We start from the raw sequence: 21,561 nt of genomic DNA, 5'->3' as shown, positions 1-21,561 counted from the left end.
TGTGCTCTGGCTGTGCTCCACAAATGGACAACAAAGTCAGAATGATGGTACAATTGTTTATAAGGTCATTTAGGGAATATTTAAGCCCTCTCATCAGGAATGCCCCTAATCACCAGACTACTTTACACTTCATTGTCTCAATGTAGCACAAGTCTTGTATGGTAAAAATAAAGAAATGGTCAAGAAACCATGAACAGAAGCAAGTGGTGTATTTTATTTGATATTAAGAAACAATAAATCACTTAGAAAGATATACAATTTTAATTACTGTGAGCAATAAATTATTATTTTCTCTTAAAAAATACAACAAAGCTGTTAACAAACCAAATCTTGAGATTCATATATCTTGAACAGAGGGGTTTGCCCTCCCTGAGAACAAAGGCTGATTCAGCCCTAAAACCTAGTAAGATTCATAAAAGAATGTTCTAAGGAAAAATTATGGCCATTTCAGGTTTAACTAGAATTATCCTGTGTGAGGTAACCTAGACACAGAAAGACAAAATATATTATGTAGTCACTTACATATGTATTTAATCTGTTAAGTCAGTGATAGCCAAGCTGCAAACCATAGAACCACAGAGTTAGGTAGAGAATAAGGGACTGGGGGAAGAGGCTGTAGGATATTTGATCACTCTGTGAACCCTGAGTTCGAGTTAATTAAATAAAATTGATCTTGAGTAAGGAGGCAGAGCCAACAACTAGTTGAAAGAAAGTAATCATAGAGAGTCAGGAGTTTGGGAGATGGATAGAGATGCACAGGAAGCAGTAGGAGGGACTTGGAGTGTGGCAGTCTTTTTTTGGTTTCACAGAACAGAAGGATGCTCTTTCTGAGACACTGGGGAAGAGGGAAGGTCAGCTAGTGGCTCTTCTGTCTCTCTGAGCTAGATTTTCACCCCAGCCTCTGACTCCTGAGTCTTATTGATAAGTAGAACAATAGAGATTTAGTTAAAACTGCAGAGCTACAATTACTGGCTGAAATAGCATTAGATTCAGGTGCAGCCACTGACTTGGGGGGTGGGGGGTCATAGATCTCATTGAGAAAGGTAAATAGAATAGACTGTTATGGGTAGATGGAGATGCATGAATGGGATGATCAGATGGGGAGGGGGAGGGAGAGCAGGATGAGGGAAGGCATATGAGAGAGACAGCTAAAATTAAGGGCCATTTGAAGGGTAATATGGAAAACAAACACAATAGAAACTTCTCAAAGTATATACATATATGAAGGCAATATAAATGGAATCACCAAATAATCAGGAGACAGAGGCCCAACTAGCCATCTCTGGTCACCAAATGAAGCTTCCAGTACTAGCATTGGGCTACATCTAGTTGAAGTGTTAAGAAAAGGGGTCCTGTAGGGCACACCTATAGCCAGCCCCTAAGCAGGCGTGGCTACAGCATCCCCTACAGGGTCCCATAGGAGTCCCCAAATAACCTAGGCTGTTGCCAACCTACAGGTTTCTCTCCACAAATTGACACCAAGGCTCTGTTGATGAAGACAACACTTACACAACTCACTGAACATGGGGAAATAAAGCTAGTGCCTATATAGAGACTTCACCCCTATGTGCTAATTAATGTCTTTGGTACAGGAAGATACTCTGTATACTACCAAAGGAGAAACAAACACACCCAGCCACAAGACCTTTGATCTACAATGACGTCCTGCCTATAGGATATGCTAAGGCAATGGAAGCACAAAATTTGTGGGAGCAACAAACCAATATCTGATTTGACTTAATGCCCACTCCACAAGATGGAACCCATACTAGACACTGATTAGGTAACCAAGAACCAGAGACTAGATAGTGCAGGGACCTAGGTAAACCAAATACTACTACTGTTCTACTAAAAGAACATAGGAATAAAATGACTTCTAATGACATTCTGCTCTACTCATAGATCAGTGCCTTGATCAGCCATCATCAGCAAAATATCCCCCTGCAATAAATAAATAAATAAATAAATAAATAAATAAATAAGAGAAGACAATTGATTGGACAATGTGCAGAGAAAGAAAGACCTTGAGACACTCGATCCTAAATGACATGTCTCCATGAAATCCCTCCCCTCAGAGCTCAAGGAACTCTGCAGAGACAGAAAGACTGTAAGAGGCAGTGAGGGTAGGCAATACCAAGGAAACAAGGCCTTCTAAACACAGAAGGCCTGCCTGAAGCACATATAAACTCACAGAGACTGAGGCAGCATGCAAGGGTCTGTACCAGATGGGTTCTAGAGCTGAAGGGAGAAGTGGACACATGACTTCAGAACTAACATAGAAGCTACCTCTAATTGATAACCACAGGAGTCTCATTAGGGAAGCAAACTATTCTTAAGGATAGACCACATGCCCAGGTAGATGGCCAACAGCAAATAAACTCAAGGGCATCTTTGGAAATTCCTTGTCTCAAAATGTCATGTCAGGGCTTTTAATTTTTTATTTTATTTATATATTTAATTTTTTTTCTTGTTTTTTAACCCAACAAATCCTTTATGGCATCCAGTTTAGTGTTTTTTTGTTTTGTTTTGTTTTTTAAAGATTTTATTTATTATGTATACAACACTCTGCTTCCATGTATATCTGCACACCAGAAGAAGGCACCAGATCTCATAGTGGATGGTTGTGAGCCACCATGTGGTTGCTGGGAATTGAACTCAGGACCTCTGGAAGAGCAGTCAGTGCTCTTAACCTCTGAGCCATCTCTCCAGCCCCCAGTTTAGTGTTTTTAAGGGATTCCTGAGCATTTGAACAAATTGTGTCTGTATCTGTTCCTTGTGCTTTTTCTTGGGCTCTTTTCTTTCTATTTGCTTTGTCCTATTCTGATGTGTTTGTTTTTGTTTTATCTCATTATATTTTATTGTATTACTGTCCCATAGGTGCCTGTTTATTTTCTAATGAAAGACAAAAGGGGGTGGATCCAGATGGGAGAGAGGTAGGGAAAAACTGAGAAAAGTAGAAAAACTATAATCAGAAAAAATCTATTTTCAATAAAAGGCAAAAAAAAAAGGCATAATAATCCAACTACTTATTCACACATGTATCTATCTGTTCAGTAGGTTGGAATCCCTAGAAGACATAGACTACTTTTTAAAACTTACCTTTGTATGTACAATATTCTAGCATGTTGCCAAGCTCAAAAAAAAAAAAATCAAGAAAATTAATTAAAATGCACTGAAAATGTAAGGAGAACAGGAAGTTAGCAGTAAACATTTACAAACCACATATTTTACAAATATTCATAAAGAGACAATGGATATAGGGACGGTAGATTGAAAGTGACATAGGAAGTGTGATGGTCAAGAACTACAGGTCAGTTAAAATCTGCTATGCAAGTTGCCTCTACAGATAAGTCATTTAATACACAGGCTTTTAAAATAAGACTGTTGTAATAGCACACCAAACAAAAAGTACACAGAAAAGCATGGAATCGGTTTTGTGGTTGGGGCCTGTGTTGGAGTGTAGATGAAATATTTTTCTCTATTGGAGAAAATGATTTTTCCCTTTCCCAGCAGGTATCAATCACAAATAGCTTCTCAGTGGGAGGAACTGAGAGGAGTTGGAGGAAATAAAAGAATATGATCAAAATATATTGTATGTAAACCTTTTAATAAAAAAGAACATTAAAATAGCAATGAATAGTACTTAAAGCCTAAGCCCTTCACTTTCCAGTTGTAGATCTGCTTTTACACAACTTTCACAAGGCAAGAACCTCTCCATTTACAGTTAACAAAACAAACAAAAAAGTCCCTTTTTTTTTTTGAGTTTAAAAAACAATAAACCCTTATGACCCTACTTTTGCCTTATGGGACTGTAAGGAGGTCAAGGTACCTTCAGAGCCACGGTACCATCTCACTTATGGAAAAGGGGAGAAGAGATGGGGAGAGTTTTCAGAAGCCCTTTAAGCAAAGCCCTTCCAAAAGCCTCGAAAGTACTGTACAGACAGTACTGCTCAGTTATGTAGCACCAGCTCGCCTCACTCTTTCCCGAGCACCTCTAACAATCCTGTGCTTAAATCTACAAACCTTCTTCCTATTACAAATCAGCTTTGCCTTATCCTCACGCACCACCACCCCCAGAAGAGTCCCAGTCCCAGCATCACCTGAATGGAGACCTCTAAAAAGAACCCCCCTCCCCAGTCTGTGTCAGGTGGCAGTGTGGGGCTGACTCCCGGCTTCTTCCCACTGCTACTAAGTGATACATGAAGAAATTAAGAATTCAGTACTATCAAAACACTTGGGGAAAACATGAGCTTCACATCTGTTAAGATCGTAACAAAGGCTTCAACAAATGAGAAATAAAAATGCAAATGAGCATATGAAGATGCGTGGCATTACTGGTCACCAGAGAAATGGTAATTAAAATCACAGTGAGATGCAACCACTCACTGAGGACTCCAGTAGAATAAAACAAAAACTTCAGTGGTAATGATAATGCAGGGCTCCTATACATTGCTATACATTGTAGGCAAGCACACAAAGTATGGCAAGTTTAGAAAGTAACTTGCAATCTCTCTGTCCCCGCCCCCCAGTGTGTGTGAGTGTGAGTGTGTGTGTGTGTGTGTGTGTGTGTGTGTGTGTGTGTGTGTATGTATGTATTTAGGTGCACATGCCTGTGTGCACACTCCCTGAGGCCAAGAGAACATTGGTGTCCTGATCTATCACCCTCTTCCTTCCTCCTTTTTGACAGGGTCTCTCACTGAACCTGGGCCAATACCCATCTTTTTAATGTGAATGTTAGGATCAGAGCAGAGGTCCTCATGCTTGCACATCAAGTGATATTCTCCACTGAGTCAACTCTCTAGACCCTGCAGCCCACATATTTTCAACACATATATCCTTAACTTACAACCCAATAATCTCACTATGCAATTTTTACTCAAGAAAAATGAAAACTATTTTTCATACAAAACCCTGTCTGAATATTAACAATGGCTTAACTTTAAAGTGGTAAAATATAGTACACCCTAAATGTTTCTCAGCTGGCCAGAGCATAAAACTCTGCTGTACTAGATATACAAAATGGATGAACTTCAAACATCATTTAGCTTCAGAAGTGCTACTCACATCTCCATTGTAAGATTCCCCACATCTGGTATTCAGGAAAGGCAAAGTACAGGGAAGGAAAACAGACCAGTGCTTGCCAGCAGTTGGCAAAGGGTAGGACTGACTCTAAAGTGACAAGAAGAAAGTTGTGGGTGATTACAATTTCTTATCTTCCACGTGATGCTGATTTCACAACTGTATAGGTTAAAACTTCAACTGCACATGGCAAAGGGAGAATTTCAGAGTTAACAAATTACATTCCAAGAGCCTCAACTGTGAGAAATTAGAAAGTAAGCAAAACTTAAGATAATAAAAACCTTTGACATAGAAACTAAATGAAAACAGTTATTAAAATTGCTGTGGTAAATTGTTTTTGTATACTTGGATTCTAGCATTTCAAAAAGCTTTACTAAATTATCCTGTACTTAAAAATAGACTTAAAAATCACACTATTAGGATCATGACGGAAAAATCCCAATCATTCCAATGGCTTATGAAAGTTTCCATAACACTCTTGGCTTTAATTTCTTAAAGTCCTAAAATAATGTTAAGTCTCTTGATTTGAGTCATCTGATAATTCAAGGAAATGACAGCGTGTTTTCTTCTTGATAATTATTTGTCTGATGCTAGAGACCTCAAGAAACAACAAATTTTTAAGTATTTAAATTGCTAATGCAGGGCTAAAATGGTATTCATGGGAACTCTCAGTGTTAAGATTTACATGAAAATCTTTAAAGCGGCTCTTTGTTTTGCAATTTGCAGCCAAAAGGGTCCTGATCCTTTAGCTGTGCAGAAAGGGTGACTCTCAGGAATCACACACCAGCATGGTAAACATCAGTTGTTAAATGCAGATCCCTAGGCCCCATGAATCTGCTAAACTCTTATGCCTACAAACATTTGAGAACTTTTGACACCCAGCATAATAAAAAGACCTCCAATCCTAAGTGGGGGGTTCCCCGACCTGGTGGAGATTACAATGACTGATTCTGAGAACAGAATGAAATCTGAAAGCAATTATGTATGATCTTTTAAAAGTTAAATTCCAGCTGAAAACAAAGTTTTCTTAGGATAGTATACCTGAATGAAAATAGGAAAGAGCCTCACTTAAAATGGCTTTTCACTTTCTCTAAAGGTGATGTCTGTTGTTGGCCATTGGAATGACAACATTCTTTACAGATTCCATTTTCTGTCTCCCAAGAGGAATGCTAGTGTGCCCTTTCTTTTAAAACATAATCCAGGCTTTGTGCATGTGCAGTGAGTACAGGAGAGGAGTTTCCTAGCTAACAGAGGTCTGAATTGTTTTTTAAACTCAATACAACACTTAGTTGTAAACCCATAGGAGTTTGATAGTTGTAAAGTATGAGGGTAGTTTACATAGCACTGTATTAGGCATCCCTTCCAAGTTGCACAAAACTCATAAAGTATTTTAAGACATCTTGAACTACCTTTAAATCTCTAACCACTCCTAAGTACTTTTTCTTATAAAGTTTGTGGTATGGAATAACTTTAAATTCACCTAAATATTTATTTTTCCTAATTTTCCTTGAAAAATTGCTGCATTTATAGCAATTTATTAAGAAAACATCACAGGTGTTACCTTAGTTTTTCCTCCTTTTCATATTGTGTGTGTGTGAGAGAGAGACAGAGACAGAGAGAGACAGAGACAGAGAGAGACAGAGAAATTGTCAGAAACAATCACTCAAGGTATTTTTGGCTATGTATATATTACAACCAACCAGTTTAAATGGGAAATCTGGCTAACTTAAAACACAATTTGCTCTTATAAACCATATTTACTGATAAAGGATTCAGTTACATCTTTAAAAACAGCATAGCTTGTTTACAATGCAAAACAAAAGAAAAAATAAGGGTTGACTACTTGACATCAGGAACAAACTGGGGAGTTTTTTTTATGTATCATACTAAGCTCTAGAAAATATTTTGGAAATAAAACAGAAGAAAAGAACATGATTTGAGATGGGAGACTAGCCCAGCTTTAACAAGTTCCTGTTACATCATCTTTAAAAATCACCATAACTACTGTTGAGTCTCACTCTTCATAATGAGTACCCAAACTGCTGGCACTCGAGCATGACAAGTCAGTGATACCGGGTTCTGTGACATCTGAATTACATGTGTTCACTTTTTCTGCAACCTCAGAGTTAAACAAAGACCTCAGGAGGTTTCCTTGTTGTTGTTTTGATAGTAAAAGGAAGATTTAAGAAGGGACATAAACATAAAATAGATTAGTAGTTGACAGAAACTAACTTCCCTCTGCTGCTTTCACAATTCTGCCTTAGTTTCCTGGTTGCTATGTTCTGAGCTTGGCCATCATTAGCCCCTGTGGTATGTGCACACAGAATGACTATGCACCTTGGTAAACAGAGACTGTCAGCACCTCACCCTTTGATATGCAAATGAAAGAAGCTCAATATTGACAGAGGCACTTCCTCCCAAGGCAATAAGCAACCGATGTTGTTTACAATAAGGAGAGTCTAAAACCAAACTATAGGATTAGCTCCTACTATAGTTTTTAGTGCTTTTTAAGAAAAAACACCTCCTACCCTCATTCTAAATAACTTATATAGTAATTACAACTCATTTCCTGGTGTCTCCAGATTAAACAGACAGGTAATAAATACTACCTCCCCTTACTGCAATAATAGCCTAGACTAGGGTGTTTTATCATCACCTTCACCACCATCACCGTCACCATTATTTTGAGACAGGGTCTCTCTACATGACCCTGGCTGTCCTGAAACTCACTATGTACATCAAACTAGCCTTGAACTCAGAGAGATCCAAGGTACCACCAGGCTCCACTCCTTTGACACAGTTTTGAAAGGATACTAAATTCAATATAAGGATATTAATGAACTCTGTAAAGGGTAGTTTTATATCAACTTGATACTGAGAGGGTACCTCAATTAAGAATATGCTTCCATAAGAATAGGCTGAAGGCCAGCCTGAAGGGCATTTTCTTAATCAGTGATAGATGGGGAGGGTCCAACGCATTGTGAGTGGTGCATCCCTGGGCTGGTGGTCTTGGGCTCTATAAGAAACCAGGTTGAGCAAACCATGATGACAAAGTCACTGAGTAGCACTACTCCATAGCCTCTGCATCAGCTCCTGCCTCCAGGTTCTTGGCCTGTCTGACTTACTGCCTTGACTTCCTTTGATGATGAACTGTGATGTGGAAGCGTAAACTGAATAAACCCTTCCTCAAGTTGTTTTCTTCATCGTGTTTGATAACAGCAATAGAGTGCTAAGACAACCTCTTTAGGCAGCTAGCCCCATTTGAGATCTTTTCATTTCTCTTTTCCCTCCTTCTCCAACCTGTATCAGTTTCCTGACAATTTTCTACAAAGAATTATTGAAATAATTTTTATGATTACTCATTAATAGAAAATAATTTCTAATTTTAGAGGCTACATCATTTTCCAAGCCTAAATAGCAAAAGCATTTTGAAAATATGAGAAATGGGAAGTGTTCTATAATAACAAAGCCGTTTGTGAGTGAGCCCAGAAGATGAATCCTTCCTAAAAGTTCTTTATTGATCTGCAGTGTCAACCCTAATCCTGGTTCATTAAGTCACATTGTATTACAGGAGTTGGAGGAAGTACCCAACAGCAGGGGTGAACTATTTACAGTATCTTTACCATGCTTATGGAGGAGGAAGTGGGGTTGGGGGAGGGAGTGACAGGGAAGGAGATGGAAAACAACAACTACAATTCAGGCCTTTACTATCCTTAAATTCTGGATTCTGCCAGATGGCATATCCTACTCAACAATCTTCATTCATTAACCTCTGCCATTGAAGGAACCGGCTTCCCTTTTGGCAGCCATAACAGCCGAACACGTGCTTGCCATAAACCTGCCTTGGTCACGTAGAGGTCAGATGCCTGTCTCGTGACAAGGAACCAATCAGAAGTTAGCTGGTGGCGCTATGCTTTATGGCTCTGGGTGTGCTTTACGGACAAGCGCACAGCAATGACGTAGAGAGCATAGCAACCACCCTGGGAGGGCCTATGAGCCATAACAACCAGTTGACCAATCAACACAGGGCAAGCCCTCCAAGCCTGGAAGCACACCAATCCTGAGCCTGTGTGTACCCCTAGACACTCCCCTTATGCTGCCCTATAAGATCTTTGGGGAGACCTTAGGAGCCGTCTTTTCTAGCTGTCCGCCATGGCGGGTGGGTAAAAGACCTGAGCTAACATGGGGTTAGTTCGTTAAACTACAATAAAGCCTCATGCAGTTTGCATCAAGCTTTCGCCTCCATTCTGTGTTTGGGGTGGCCGTCGTCCTGGGCTAAGATTCTGGAAGCCTCAGCTTTCTGAGGGTCTTACACCATCACACACTAACCTGGATTTTTCATATAAACTACATAAAGGCAATTCCTGCAACTATATAGAGCAGTGCTTCTCAACCTCTCAACCTTCCTAATGCTGTGACCCCCAACAATTAATACAGTTCCCTCATGTTGTTGTGACCCCAACCATAAAATTATTTCATTGCTACTTCGTAACTCTAATTTTGCTACTGTTGTGAATCGAAATACAAATATAAAAAGCATGTAAGACATCATGACCCACAGAGAACCTCTCATATAGAGAGAAGAGGTCACAAATGAAGGGTTGTTAAACATCCCTTAGGGAGCTAGTGATGGCTCAGTGCTTCTGTTCCAGAGGACTTGAGCGTGGTTCCCAGCGCTCACAACAGCCTGTAACTCCAGTTCCAGGGACTCCAACACCTCTGGCCTCTGTGGACACTAGCTGACATACACCTACACATAATTAAAAATCCCTCAATGAAAGCTCAATTATTAAATATCCCTTCAGTGAAGGCTTAATTATTAGATACCCTTTCTCCTGATGTATTTCAGAATGATTCCTCTTCCTGATATATATGTGGGAAGTCATCAAAATTTTCACTGATCTAGTAGGAATATGCTTAAGAACAGGTTTATTTTTTGTTAATGTATTTATTTCAGTGAAATTCATAATATCACTTAAGCTTCACACTGGTAAACTTAGTGAATTATAATTCAACATTTAAACATGCCAATCTTTTTCTGAGTCCATAAATTTTGTGAAATATAATGAATATATTGTTTTTCCCACTTGGTCTAAGACTCTAATGTAAAAACCCGAAATTAAAAACTGCACAAATGAGCCGGGCATTGGTGGCACACGCCTTTAGTCCCAGCTCTCGGGAGGCAGAGGCAGGTGGATCTCTGTGAGTTCAAGACCAGCCTGGTCTACAAGAGCTAGTTCCAGGACAGCCTCCAAAGCCACCGAGAAACCCTGTCTCGAAGAAGAAAAAAAAAAAAAAAAACCTGCATAAATAACCCAAGTGCTACATTTAATTGGTAAAAATAAAACAATCTATAGAAAGCCAATCTTAAGGCCACAAGCACATACACATCTAATTTTTACCACTTGAATTATGAACTTTATAATTTTATGGAGAATGAGGGGTAGCTTGCACTAGTCAGTGGCACACATCATTCATCCAGCTCTAAGAACAGAAGGGAAAATACCTTGGGTGTCATAGAAGTTACCTATCTGTGAGGGTTATAATGTCAGAAAGACTGGTATTGCAGTAGTGTCTGCTCAGCCAACGCATACAATTAGTGAATGCCAATGGGCTATTATTGAATACAGTACCAGAGCCACACAAGCAAGGGACTGGCACAAATTACCATGTTCTCTGTGAACCAATGGCATGTTTCCTCTGAAAAATGAGGCAGTGGTACTCTTTTGTGGTTTTAGACCAGGCTGTCCTGAACTCCTGGGCTCAAACTATCTTCCTCCATCAGCCTTCCCTGAAAAGGCAGGCTCACATTTAGAATTAGGGCATTATTAAGAAGTTCAGGGATACAGAACTTCTGCATGAATGATTTCCCTGAAAAAGCCACACCCACATTGAAGAGTCTACAGACCAGAGTGGTGACTAATTAAAACTTACTCGATTGTGGAGAGTTGGGTTAACAGACAGAGCTAAAATTACCTGGCCATACCTAGTCAACAGCCATTGCCAATAATGTCCCTTGACTGCCAGGTAATCTTTGGAATGTATTAACTTGAGAGCACTAATTTCTACCACCCAGAAGGCTAGGAAAGTGCTCAGCTAGCATGAGACCTATAGAAAGGACTCCTGCTTCAAGGCAGCTGCCCACCCACTGTCATCACCAGTGTATATGGAAGTGTCTTGATTTCTCTTACACTTTCAACACTGCCATGGGGGAACATGCCATTCAGGGTAACTCAACTCTATGTCCTTGGCTACAGGAACTCATACTTAGCTCAGAAAAAGATTAACTCTTACTCCTGTTCAAGTAAGAGCTGTGTTCTGCATCAACATCCTTTTAAAAGCATAACTGACTTAGGCTGTGGGAGAAGGATCATATATTTTAGACCAGTCTGGGATATATAAGAATTCCAAGCTACCCTGAGCTATACAGTAAGATCCTATTTCAGAAAAAACCCAAACTGATTGACTGATCAGAAGAAACAAAGGGATTAGTCTATCAAGACTAAGAAAAGATGAGCTCCTGGAGTGGAACCCCACCTTTGTGACCCCAACACCTAGGGGGTGGTGAGGGGATCAGAGACTCAAGGCAAGTCTGTCTCAAATGACTAAAAGAAAAAGGGAAGGCACAGGCCCCATAAATACGGACACAACATATGGTGGCATGAGGTCCTTGGCAGCAACTCAAGCCCTCTCTCAATGTCTTCCAAACATGACTTGTTTTGGCTTCTCCTGCCTGATAGACGCCTCCCCCTCCCTCCATCCCCTGCTCCAACAGTGCAGCATGTAGGTCAAACAATCCAACTCCCTACTGAACTCTTTAAAACAACTAAGAGAATTAGACCTTTACTCTTTTTCTTTTTCACTTTTCATTTATGTGTAACATGTGTGAACTGGCATGATGAATTGCTGTCCACCGTGTGGGTGCAGGAGCCCACAGAGCCTCCAAGAGGCTGTCACATCCCAGCACAACTGGAATCACAGGCACGTGCGCCACCATATGAGGGCTGAGAATGGAACGGAGGTTCTAGGCAAGAGCAGTAAAGACTCTTAACCATGAAGCCATCTCTCCAGCCCCTTTCTATTTGTTAAACTACAGGATTATTATCTATGGACCAACAGAGATGTCTGAGAACAGGTGAGATGAGGTGCAACAATAACTTTGAAAGGAATAGTAAAATTTATTCAATGCAATTAAATATGAAGGGTAAGAGATCTTATAAAATAATTGTTCTAAAGGGTGTCAACAAATTTTGACACCTTTTCATTTACATTAATGGTTAAAAGATTTTTGCCCCTTTCTTAAGAGGTACAAGAAGGGCAGAAATGAAATAAATTCTGGGTTTTTTTAAATGCCCTGGGTCAGGGGGATTATATGTTTAACTCAAAACAAAGCAAAGCACAGGGAGTTTAGATTCAAATGCAAATTCAACTAATCCCAAAGCCCCATTCTCCTGTTCTCTCACAGTCAGTATTAATCATTCCAAAGGTCCTTTCCTTCCACTCAACAAAAGCTGGGTGCTACACTAAATATTAGAAATGTCATCAATCTTGTTTATTGGAATGGTCTGGAGCTGTGAGCTGCATGGACTCTAGTTTAACATATTCTGCTTAGAAACCACCCTGTGCATTTCTTTTTAAACATGTGTACTTATAGAAAGACAAATAGGCTTTACTTTTAAGTTCTGCAATGCCTTTGTTTCAGGTAATCAAGCAACATTCTTTTAAAATTAAAAGAAATATTTATTTGCTTATTTATTTATTTATTGAGAGAGAGACACAGAGAGAACACCTGTGTACATGTTCATGAGCATGTCACAGCACCCAGATGGAGGCCTGAAATGTCTCACCACCCCCCAAGCAACCTTTTCCTGCCATCACTTTAGACACGTTACAAAGCAAATACCCATATTTCTCCTTTCATCCCTTAAACAAAGTTACCAATAATAATGTAATAGCCTGTATCTAACTTTGTCCTAGTACTGCAGGAGAGGCTGACATAGAATAACCCACCAGCCACAGACTGGGGCCTGCACTGAGAGAGTCGGATGCATTCAACTACTGACTTAAGATATCCCATACCAATTATGATTTAGTTTGTGCTAGGTGATTTTGCCCTACTATAGGCTAGGGGTGCAGAGCATTTTAAGGTAGATAAAGTGAAAATATGATACAATGATATACTCAGCGTATTTTTCAAACTGAGGTACTTTCATTTATATGATGAGTTAATTGGGATGTAAACTGTTCTAAATTGAGGAGCATCTGTATATTTGGAATATAAATCTTAACAAAGGATAATTCTTCTGGGTGGTTGGCTTGAATAAAGTGCTTAACATTTTAAATTAAGTTTTACTGTCAGCATCATCAACAGAGTCAAGATATATCTTAATACACAGTGAAGTAAAACAGATACAGGTGAAGTATATTCCTCCAACACTGCAGTCATGGACTGGACCGTAAAATCCCAGCATGCCTCATGTGCCACGTGTCACGATAATCAGAAAGTCATGGTGTTCTAAGACTAGACAGTTGACTCCATGAGTAACATTTTTAGATTATAGGAATTTATAACATTCTAACCAAAAAGGTGCCTTGGATTAAGGACCATCTTAAGCTTCCAGAATCCAAGATAGAACAGGTACTGGAAGGCCCTTATGTGAGTGTTGTGCCCAAATTCTGAAACCCCCAAATCACCAAGAGGGCCATTTCGATGCAAAAAAAGCAAAGGGTCTTTTATTGCTGTTTTTTAATGAGCTAATAACTCCATTAGCTCAGGTCCTTCATCCATTCACCATGGCAGATGGATAGAGAAAAGACCCTCGAGAAACCACAAGGCAGGGATCTTATAGGGCAGCGTAAGGGGAGTATCTAGGGGTACACACAGGCTCAGGATTGGTGTGCCTCCAGGCATGGACGACCCACCTTGTGTTGACTGGTCAACTGGTTGTTATGGCCCATAGGCCCTCCCAGGGCAGTTGCTATGCTCTGCACGTCACTGTTGTGCACTTGTCCATAAAGCACACCCAGAGCCATAGAGCACAGCCCTGCCAGCTAACTTTCCTTGCCATGAGAAGGGCATCTGACCTCCTAGTGACCAAGGTCAGGTGAGCACATTTTAACCTGTCACAGTCGCTAAATCTGGGGGTGGGGGAAGTAGGGGTTCGCTGGTCCCTTCAAGAGGAATCCTGCTGACTCCTAAAAGGCAGAAGCATCCTATGTCCAAGGACAGAGACAGGAGAAACGGGACACATTAAGCCATACAACACCCCCACCCACTGCCTTATGACTCACTATGGCACTGCTTTGTTCTATTACAATCCCCCATGGCTTCCCACATTTCAGCACACCTGGCGTGAAAACACTAGGGTTTAATCCTCTCTTCATCCTTTCCTTTCCTGGTTTCTTGAGAGAGGACTGAACTATGTATCACAAGCTGGCCTGCAACTCCTTATATATTTTAGGTTGGCCTTGAACTTGAGTTCCTCCTGCCTCAGCTTCCCAAGTGCAGGGTTTACAAGTGTAAGCCTAGCAGGTTTGGGTTTTGCTTCGATTTAGATACTGAATCCCAGTTACGATCCAGAAGGGCAGATGAAAAAGGCTTTTCCTCTCTTCTCTCCCTAGAGCTTTGCTTTGATTAGTATTTCTCAGGCTCCTGGGAGCCATGCTTTGCTTTGTATTTGCTTGGACTTCCTTATTCTTGGTGATTTCCCTTAATGACTGTCTTAGTCAGGGTTTCTATTACTATGAAGAGACACAATGACCACAGTAACTTCTTTTCTTTCTCTCTCCTTTTTTTTTTTTTTTGGTTTTTCGAGACAGAGTTTCTCTGTGTAGCTTTGGAGCCTATCCTGGCACTCACTCTGTAGACCAGGCTGGCCTTGAACTCATGGAGATCCTCTTGTTTTTGCTTCCTGAGTGCTGGAATTAAAGGCATGCACCACCACCACCGGGCCAACCATGGCAACTATTATAAAGGAACACATTTAATTGGGTAGCTTACAGTTTCAGACTTAGTTCATTATTATCATGTGGGACATGGCAGCATATGGGCAGACATGGTGCTGGAGAAGATGCTGAGAGTTCTACATCTTGCTCAGTAGGCAACAGGAAGTGAAGTGTCCAACTGGGTGTGGCTTGAGCATATATAAGACCTCAAAGCCCATCCCCACAGTGACACACTTCCTCCAACAAGGCCAAACCTACTCCAACAAAGCCAAACCTCTAACAGTGACACTCCCGATGAGCCTATGGGGGTCAACTACATTCAAACTACCACAATGACTTATCTGTATTTTGTATTTATATAATACGTCACTTACTTCATTCTGACGTTGTGACATGACCTTCAGTGTAATAGACAGCAGGCCTTTAGTCCCCTTTAGCTCTCATCTCCCTTGATAAAACAGTAGATCACATGAGACAGACAAGAAATAACCATTTCTAGCAAAGTCTGCTAGTGATCTTTTACACAGTGACATCCTCATAACAAAGATAAGCACACAGGACTCAGCAGACTACCTAGATAAGAACAAGTAATAGACATGGAAGAAATATAGTTAAGTGACTTCATTTGTTACAATGTCTGCTAAAAGGCTCTGTAATGTCTACTGTATATACTTTAAATGGCTTTGGGAGAAAAGCTGCCAGGGGGAAATGGAACAGTGGTGAAACCTTCCACACTTTAGAGGAAGAGCGCCGTATAGGAAATGCTCTGAAACCACTTATCATGTGTTTGGCTTATTAACTACAAGTACATGGCTTAATGCACAGCTAGTTTTTAATTGCTACCTAGAAAACAATTATTCATTCATGGAAAGCTAAAGTTGGATGCCCTAACCACCTTTCCTCCAGCTTAATTTCCTTGCTGCCAATTTGGGTGACTTAGCATAAGATTCAACAGGCTTGTTTATAAGCCATGGTTTGCTGGCTTTAAATTCTGGGAATCGGATTCAGGGTGTCAGCATACTAAGCACAACTCTACCCCTGTGCTGCACCTTCAGCCACTGAATGGATTTTCTTTAAGAAAGATGCTATAGAGCAGGAAGAAAACACTGAAAAAATAATCAAGACATATATAACACTATCTAAAAGAAAACTCAGCAATACCCCCAATAGAAAAAAATAGTGAGAAATACTCCTAAATAGCTAATTTAGTGTTGATGCTTTCTTGAGACTTTTTAATATCAAGAAACACCTACCCATGCAAAATAAGTAGCCAAAATTAAAATACTGACAGCTATTAAAAATCCCCTCCCTCCTCTTTTTTTGAGATGGGTTAGCCTTGACTGTCTGGGAACTTGCTATAGAGATCAGGTTGGCCTTGAAGTCACAGAGATCCACTTGCCTTCCCAGTGAGTGCTGGAATTAAATGCTCCAAACCTGGAGTGTTAGATCTGTAAGAAGGCTAAAATAGTTTTCACTAAAAATTAACACCATGTGATAATCTCTACTGTAGTTAGAAGGCTATCCAAACTCCTAAAAGGCTAAATTAACCTGCCATGTCAGAAACAGTCCTATGGGTTGGTTGTGGAGGGCAAGGAAGCCTGGCCCAGGAAAGAAGGGCACAGAGAAAAGCACTCCTGCTCTCCCAAGTCCTGGACCAGTTTTTATCAACTGAATGTAACCCAGCTGGAGAGCTGGAAGCCCACAGGAATATCTGACACATACCTGCAGGGTGATGGTGCTTTAAAAGGCTTAAAGAACATGACTTTGTGTACAGCCTTCAGGGCTGTGCTTGCTTCCCCACTCCTGATGTTCTAGTGAGATGTTCCCTAGCTAAAACATAAGCTACCTTGGGCATGATCACTGAAGTCTCAGGAGGGCGAGAGAAAGCTGCCTGGCCCACAGACTGCAGAGTCCAATGTGTTAACATAGGCTCCTGATACAGAAAGATGGTATACTTCTGTCTTAATTAGGGTTCCTACTGCTGTGAAGAGACACCATGACCTCAGCAACTCTTATAAAGAAAAACATTTAATTGGGGTGGCTCACTTACAGTTCAGAGGTTCAGTCCATCAACACCATGGTGGGACACAGTGGCATGCCCACAGACATGGTGCTGGAGGAGCTGAGAGTCCCGAGTCTTGCAGGCAACAGGAAGTAGGCGAGTGTCACATGGAGTGAAGCTTGAACAAAAGATACCTCAAAGCCTGTCCCCGCAGTGACACACTTCCTCCTAAAAGGCCATACCTACTTCAACAAGGGCACCCCTCCTTGTGTCTGTCACTCCTTTGGGGGACCATTTTCTTTCAAACTACTACAACTACTCAAGTGAAGACAATGCCGGAGGCCACTGAACACTTGTGCCACAAAGGTTCAATATCAGTATAAAGCACAGGAAAGATGAGTCTACAATGCAGTCAGCTCCCACCCTTGTACACAGACCTGGAAGCCTCTGAATCATATGGCTAACTGAGATCTCAAGAGGAAACTAATCAATAAGATCCTCAAATACAACAAAAAGGGACATCCCAGCAGATGATCAAATCCCAAAAAAGAAATGTAGGAAACATGAGAAACCTACATAGCACAACTGTTCAGAGACACCAGACTGGGCACAATGCCAGGAGATCCAAAGTTTACTATGAGAAATGAACAACCTGTCAGGAAGTGGTGGCAAACCCCTTTAATCTCAGCACTCGGAAGGCAGAGACAGTTGGATCTCTATGAATTCAAAGCCTGCCTGGTCTACACAGTGAGTTTCTACACAGGGAGTTCCAGGACAGCTATAGCTACATAGTGAGACCTTGTCTCAAACAAACAAACAAAAGAAATGAACACATGCAAAACAGATACCAATACCAGACTAATTCAACCCAGAACCTAGGGAAAAAAGTCAGCAATATAAAACAATAATCGGGATCTCGGAAGACGGCTCGGTTAGGAAAGTGCCTGCACAGAAGCATGGGGATCTGAGTTCAGATCCCAGCACATACATAAAAAGGCTGTTTATGGCAGTTATGACCTGTAATCCCAGTGCTAGGGAGGTAGAAATGGGGGGATACATCTTACCCAGATCAGAATGGCTATCATCAAGAAAACAAATGAGGGGCTGGGAATACACATCAACGAGTCAAGGGTGTGAGGAAAGAACGCTTACAAACTCCTGATACGAATGGAAATTTGTGCAGCCACTATAGAAATCAGTTGGGAGGTTCCTCAAAACGGAAACAAACAAGCATACACACCTAACAAGTGGGGACCCAACTACATCAACCCTAGGTATATTCCAGAAGGACTAAGTCAACATTCCACAGAGATACCTGCACATCCACATTCATTGCTGCTCTATTTATGATAGCTAGAAAGTACACTACACAACCCTCAATAGATGAATAGGTATAAAGAACATGGATGGTTCATATATATGATGAAAAGTTAGTCACACAGAAAAACAAATGACATTTGAACAAAAATGGATGGAACTGGGAATTACTACAAACAACAATCTTGCCTGTCTTCTCTCCCATGTAGATCTAGGTTGTTGTGTGTGCCATGCAATTAGAAAGGGAACCATGAAAGTGGAAGACAAAACCTTAAGGGATGAAGGAAGGAGATAAGTGAGGGTAATAGAACATTTGTGGCGTGAAAGCAGAAGTAGGGACTATTTGGAAGGAGGAAGAGGATGGGCAAAAAGGGGGCAGCCAAAGGGGAAAACACTGTATTAGAAAAATGTATAAAGATACAGTATATGCAAATGCCATAAAGAGACCAGTTACTTTGCAGGTAACTTGAATGGTTTAATCAAATAGTTAGATTAGATAAACAGACAAATAGATACGTAAGTATCAAGTAAAAAGAAGTGTATGTTCAAGAAAGACTACTACTAAATAGTTTTAGTATTTTTACTCTCTCTCTCTCTCTATATATATATATATATAAAGCAACAATGACCAACTTTGTTCTAAATAACTACTACACAGAACACCAAATTAAATAATATAAAAAGAATACACTGGCTGGGCGTTGGTGGTGCACACCTTTAATCCCAGCACTCGGGAGGCAGAGGCAGGTGGATCTCTGTGAGTTCGAGGCCAGCCTCGTCTCCAGAGCGAGTACCAGGATAGGCTCCAAAGCTACACAGAGAAACCCTGTCTCGAAAAACCAAAAAAAAAAAAAAAGAATTACTAATATTTATAGTAATTACAGTCGTGTTCTTTGACACACCTATTATTTAACTGTCCTTACTCAGCTGAAAAAAAGGATGTATATAAGGATGACGCAAAAGTGACCCATAATTATAGAAAGGTTAGGGGCAGACAGATGAGAAACTAAGCTGAGTATCTTTTCATCTTGACCCAATGAATGAAACTGCAAATTATAAACAGTAATTCACATAAGACAGTCAACCCAGGTCATTTTAGTAATCTTCATGGTTTGAATTAAGATGTCAGACTCCTTTTAAGAATTGTCATGTCTGTATATGGTGGCACAGGCCAATAAATCCCAGCATTCTGGAGGCTGAGGTGTGAGGGTCATTAGTTGGAGGCTGGTCTAGGTCATCCTCTCTAAAACAAAAATCATAAACAACGCTCTATAGTAAATACTATTACTTAGTCAGTGGAAAACAAGATTTTGTAATACCGAGGCCTTTTCCACTCTTAGAAAAAGTTTCTATAAAAATTGTACAAAATCATGAGTCAGGATTGATCAATCTATTTTTCCATCTGCTGCTTTCATAAACTAAGACTCAGTATTCAAGATGAAATTCTACACTAGAGGCAAAGATTTCTTTTTATTTTCTTTCAAGTTTATCTAGACAAATTTGAGAATCAGGAAATGGACTAAGACACTATGACACACGCATCACTGGGAAGGAATTTAAGAAACTTGACTCACCACTTCTTAGGTTTTGACAGTGGTTTGTACTTGCTGTATTTTACACGCCACTCAAGAACTTCTTTGCAGCGCTGACATACTCCATCATGAACTTTGGCATTAATTTTCTAAAAACAAATAAAAATACATAAATTAAGAATCTCATTCAAGCCTGGCAGTGGTAATACACATCTTTCATCCCAGCACTCGAGAGGCAGAGGCAGGGAGATCTCTGTGAGTTCAAGACTAGCCTGGTCTACAAGAACTAGTTCTAAGACAGCCTCCAAAGCCACAGAGAAACCCTGTCTTGACAAACCAAAAAATAAAAAAATTAAAAAGATAAAAAAAAAAAAGAATCTCATCCAAAAGCCAATATGACAAGCACCATTAAAAGGTTCATGGGAATGTTTTAAAAATAATCTTGGGTGGGTTGGAGAGATGGCTCAGAGGTTAAGAACACTGACTGCTCTTCTAGAGGTCCTGAGTTCAATTCCCAGTAACCACATGGTGGCTCACAACCATCTGTAATGAGATCTGGTGCCCTCTTCTGGTGTGCAGATATACATGGAAGCAGAATGTTGTATATATAATAAAAATAAAATCTTAAAAAAAAAATAACCTTGGGTGGGCAAATGCCTCAGTAGGTAAAGGTTCTTGCCACTAAGCCTGAGGACCTGAGTTCAATCCCCTGGACCTACGTGGTGGAAGGAGAACCAACTCCTGTAAGTTGTTTTCTGATCTCCAAGTACATGCTATGGAACACACACCCACACATGCACACAAAATAACTAAAAACAATTACAAAGTTAAATTCATTAACTAACTTTTTCTGTGTGAGATTCCATGACATATCATGAGCTTTATGTATATAACTCAATTTGGTTCTTTAAAAGGCAATAGTTCCAAACTGCCAACATGTTAAAGAGTTTCCAAGGTGACTTTGAGAAAGTAGTCCTCACTGACCCGGATATAGTAGATCAATACGAATATTGGACAATTAAGACACATGGATTTTACTGTTTGTAAACTAAACCTATATAAAAATCTAATAAGAGAAACACAAGATTACTTTAACAATTCAAATTCTACCAGTGACTCTGAATGAAACTAAATAATGAGAATTAACAGAGTTTATCTAGGATAGCAGTAACTGAAAGTTAAAATGGGCCAGTGAGAAGCAAGCCAGAAGCAAAAGGGCATTTTGTTTCATTTTTGTGCTCCTATGTAAGGAAAATGTTTTACAAACACTCCTTAGCGGCCCAGCCTTAAACAAACAAAACTCCTCTAGTTCTCTTGGTTTTATGAGAATACAACATGAATGTAAACATGATGTGAACATGGACATCTGGTGAAGAAAGAACTTTAGGGGAAAGAAAACATTTAAGATTTTACTCTCAAATTGTGTTTGCATAAACAAGTAAGAGTTTAAATGTGCCCTAGGTCCTCTGTAATAGTTTCAGATCTTACACATGACACGTTCACATGCTACAGGATTTAGGTTCTTGGAGTCCTCCCATTTCTTTTGAGGAAAGAAGAAGGCTGGTCTTTGCCCATTATTGGAAAGGATATTTGCCATTGCAAAAGACATTTTCTTTTTTTCTCTTTTATTTCTCCAAAGGGGGAAAAACACATCACACAAGATGCAGATTCTTTAGACGGCTATTT

The 21,561-nt window shown here is 40.1% G+C and overlaps 1 protein-coding gene across 4 annotated transcripts in view; it reads right to left on the bottom strand.

The window, feature by feature from the left end:
* C3H9orf85 (chromosome 3 C9orf85 homolog) overlaps nucleotides 1–21,561 on the bottom strand; it is a 58,691-nt gene that overhangs the window by 4,726 nt on the left and 32,404 nt on the right. For 2 of the 4 annotated variants that reach the window (XM_027406536.2, XM_027406534.2), the window contains exon 2: nucleotides 19,918–20,024. In XM_027406536.2, coding sequence (XP_027262337.1) covers nucleotides 19,918–20,024 — 107 coding nt within the window. Of the gene's footprint in view, nucleotides 1–5,064; nucleotides 5,170–15,432; nucleotides 15,473–19,917; nucleotides 20,025–21,561 lie in introns of those variants that run through there. The other 2 variants (XR_004769020.1, XM_027406537.2) reach the window with 2 other exon arrangements.

The sequence above is a fragment of the Cricetulus griseus genome, chromosome 3 (assembly GCF_003668045.3).
Source record: "Cricetulus griseus strain 17A/GY chromosome 3, alternate assembly CriGri-PICRH-1.0, whole genome shotgun sequence".
NCBI classification, from domain to species: Eukaryota; Metazoa; Chordata; class Mammalia; order Rodentia; family Cricetidae; genus Cricetulus; species Cricetulus griseus.
The sequence above is the reverse complement of the archived record's forward strand: the minus strand, read 5'-3'. Positions and strand labels throughout refer to the sequence as shown.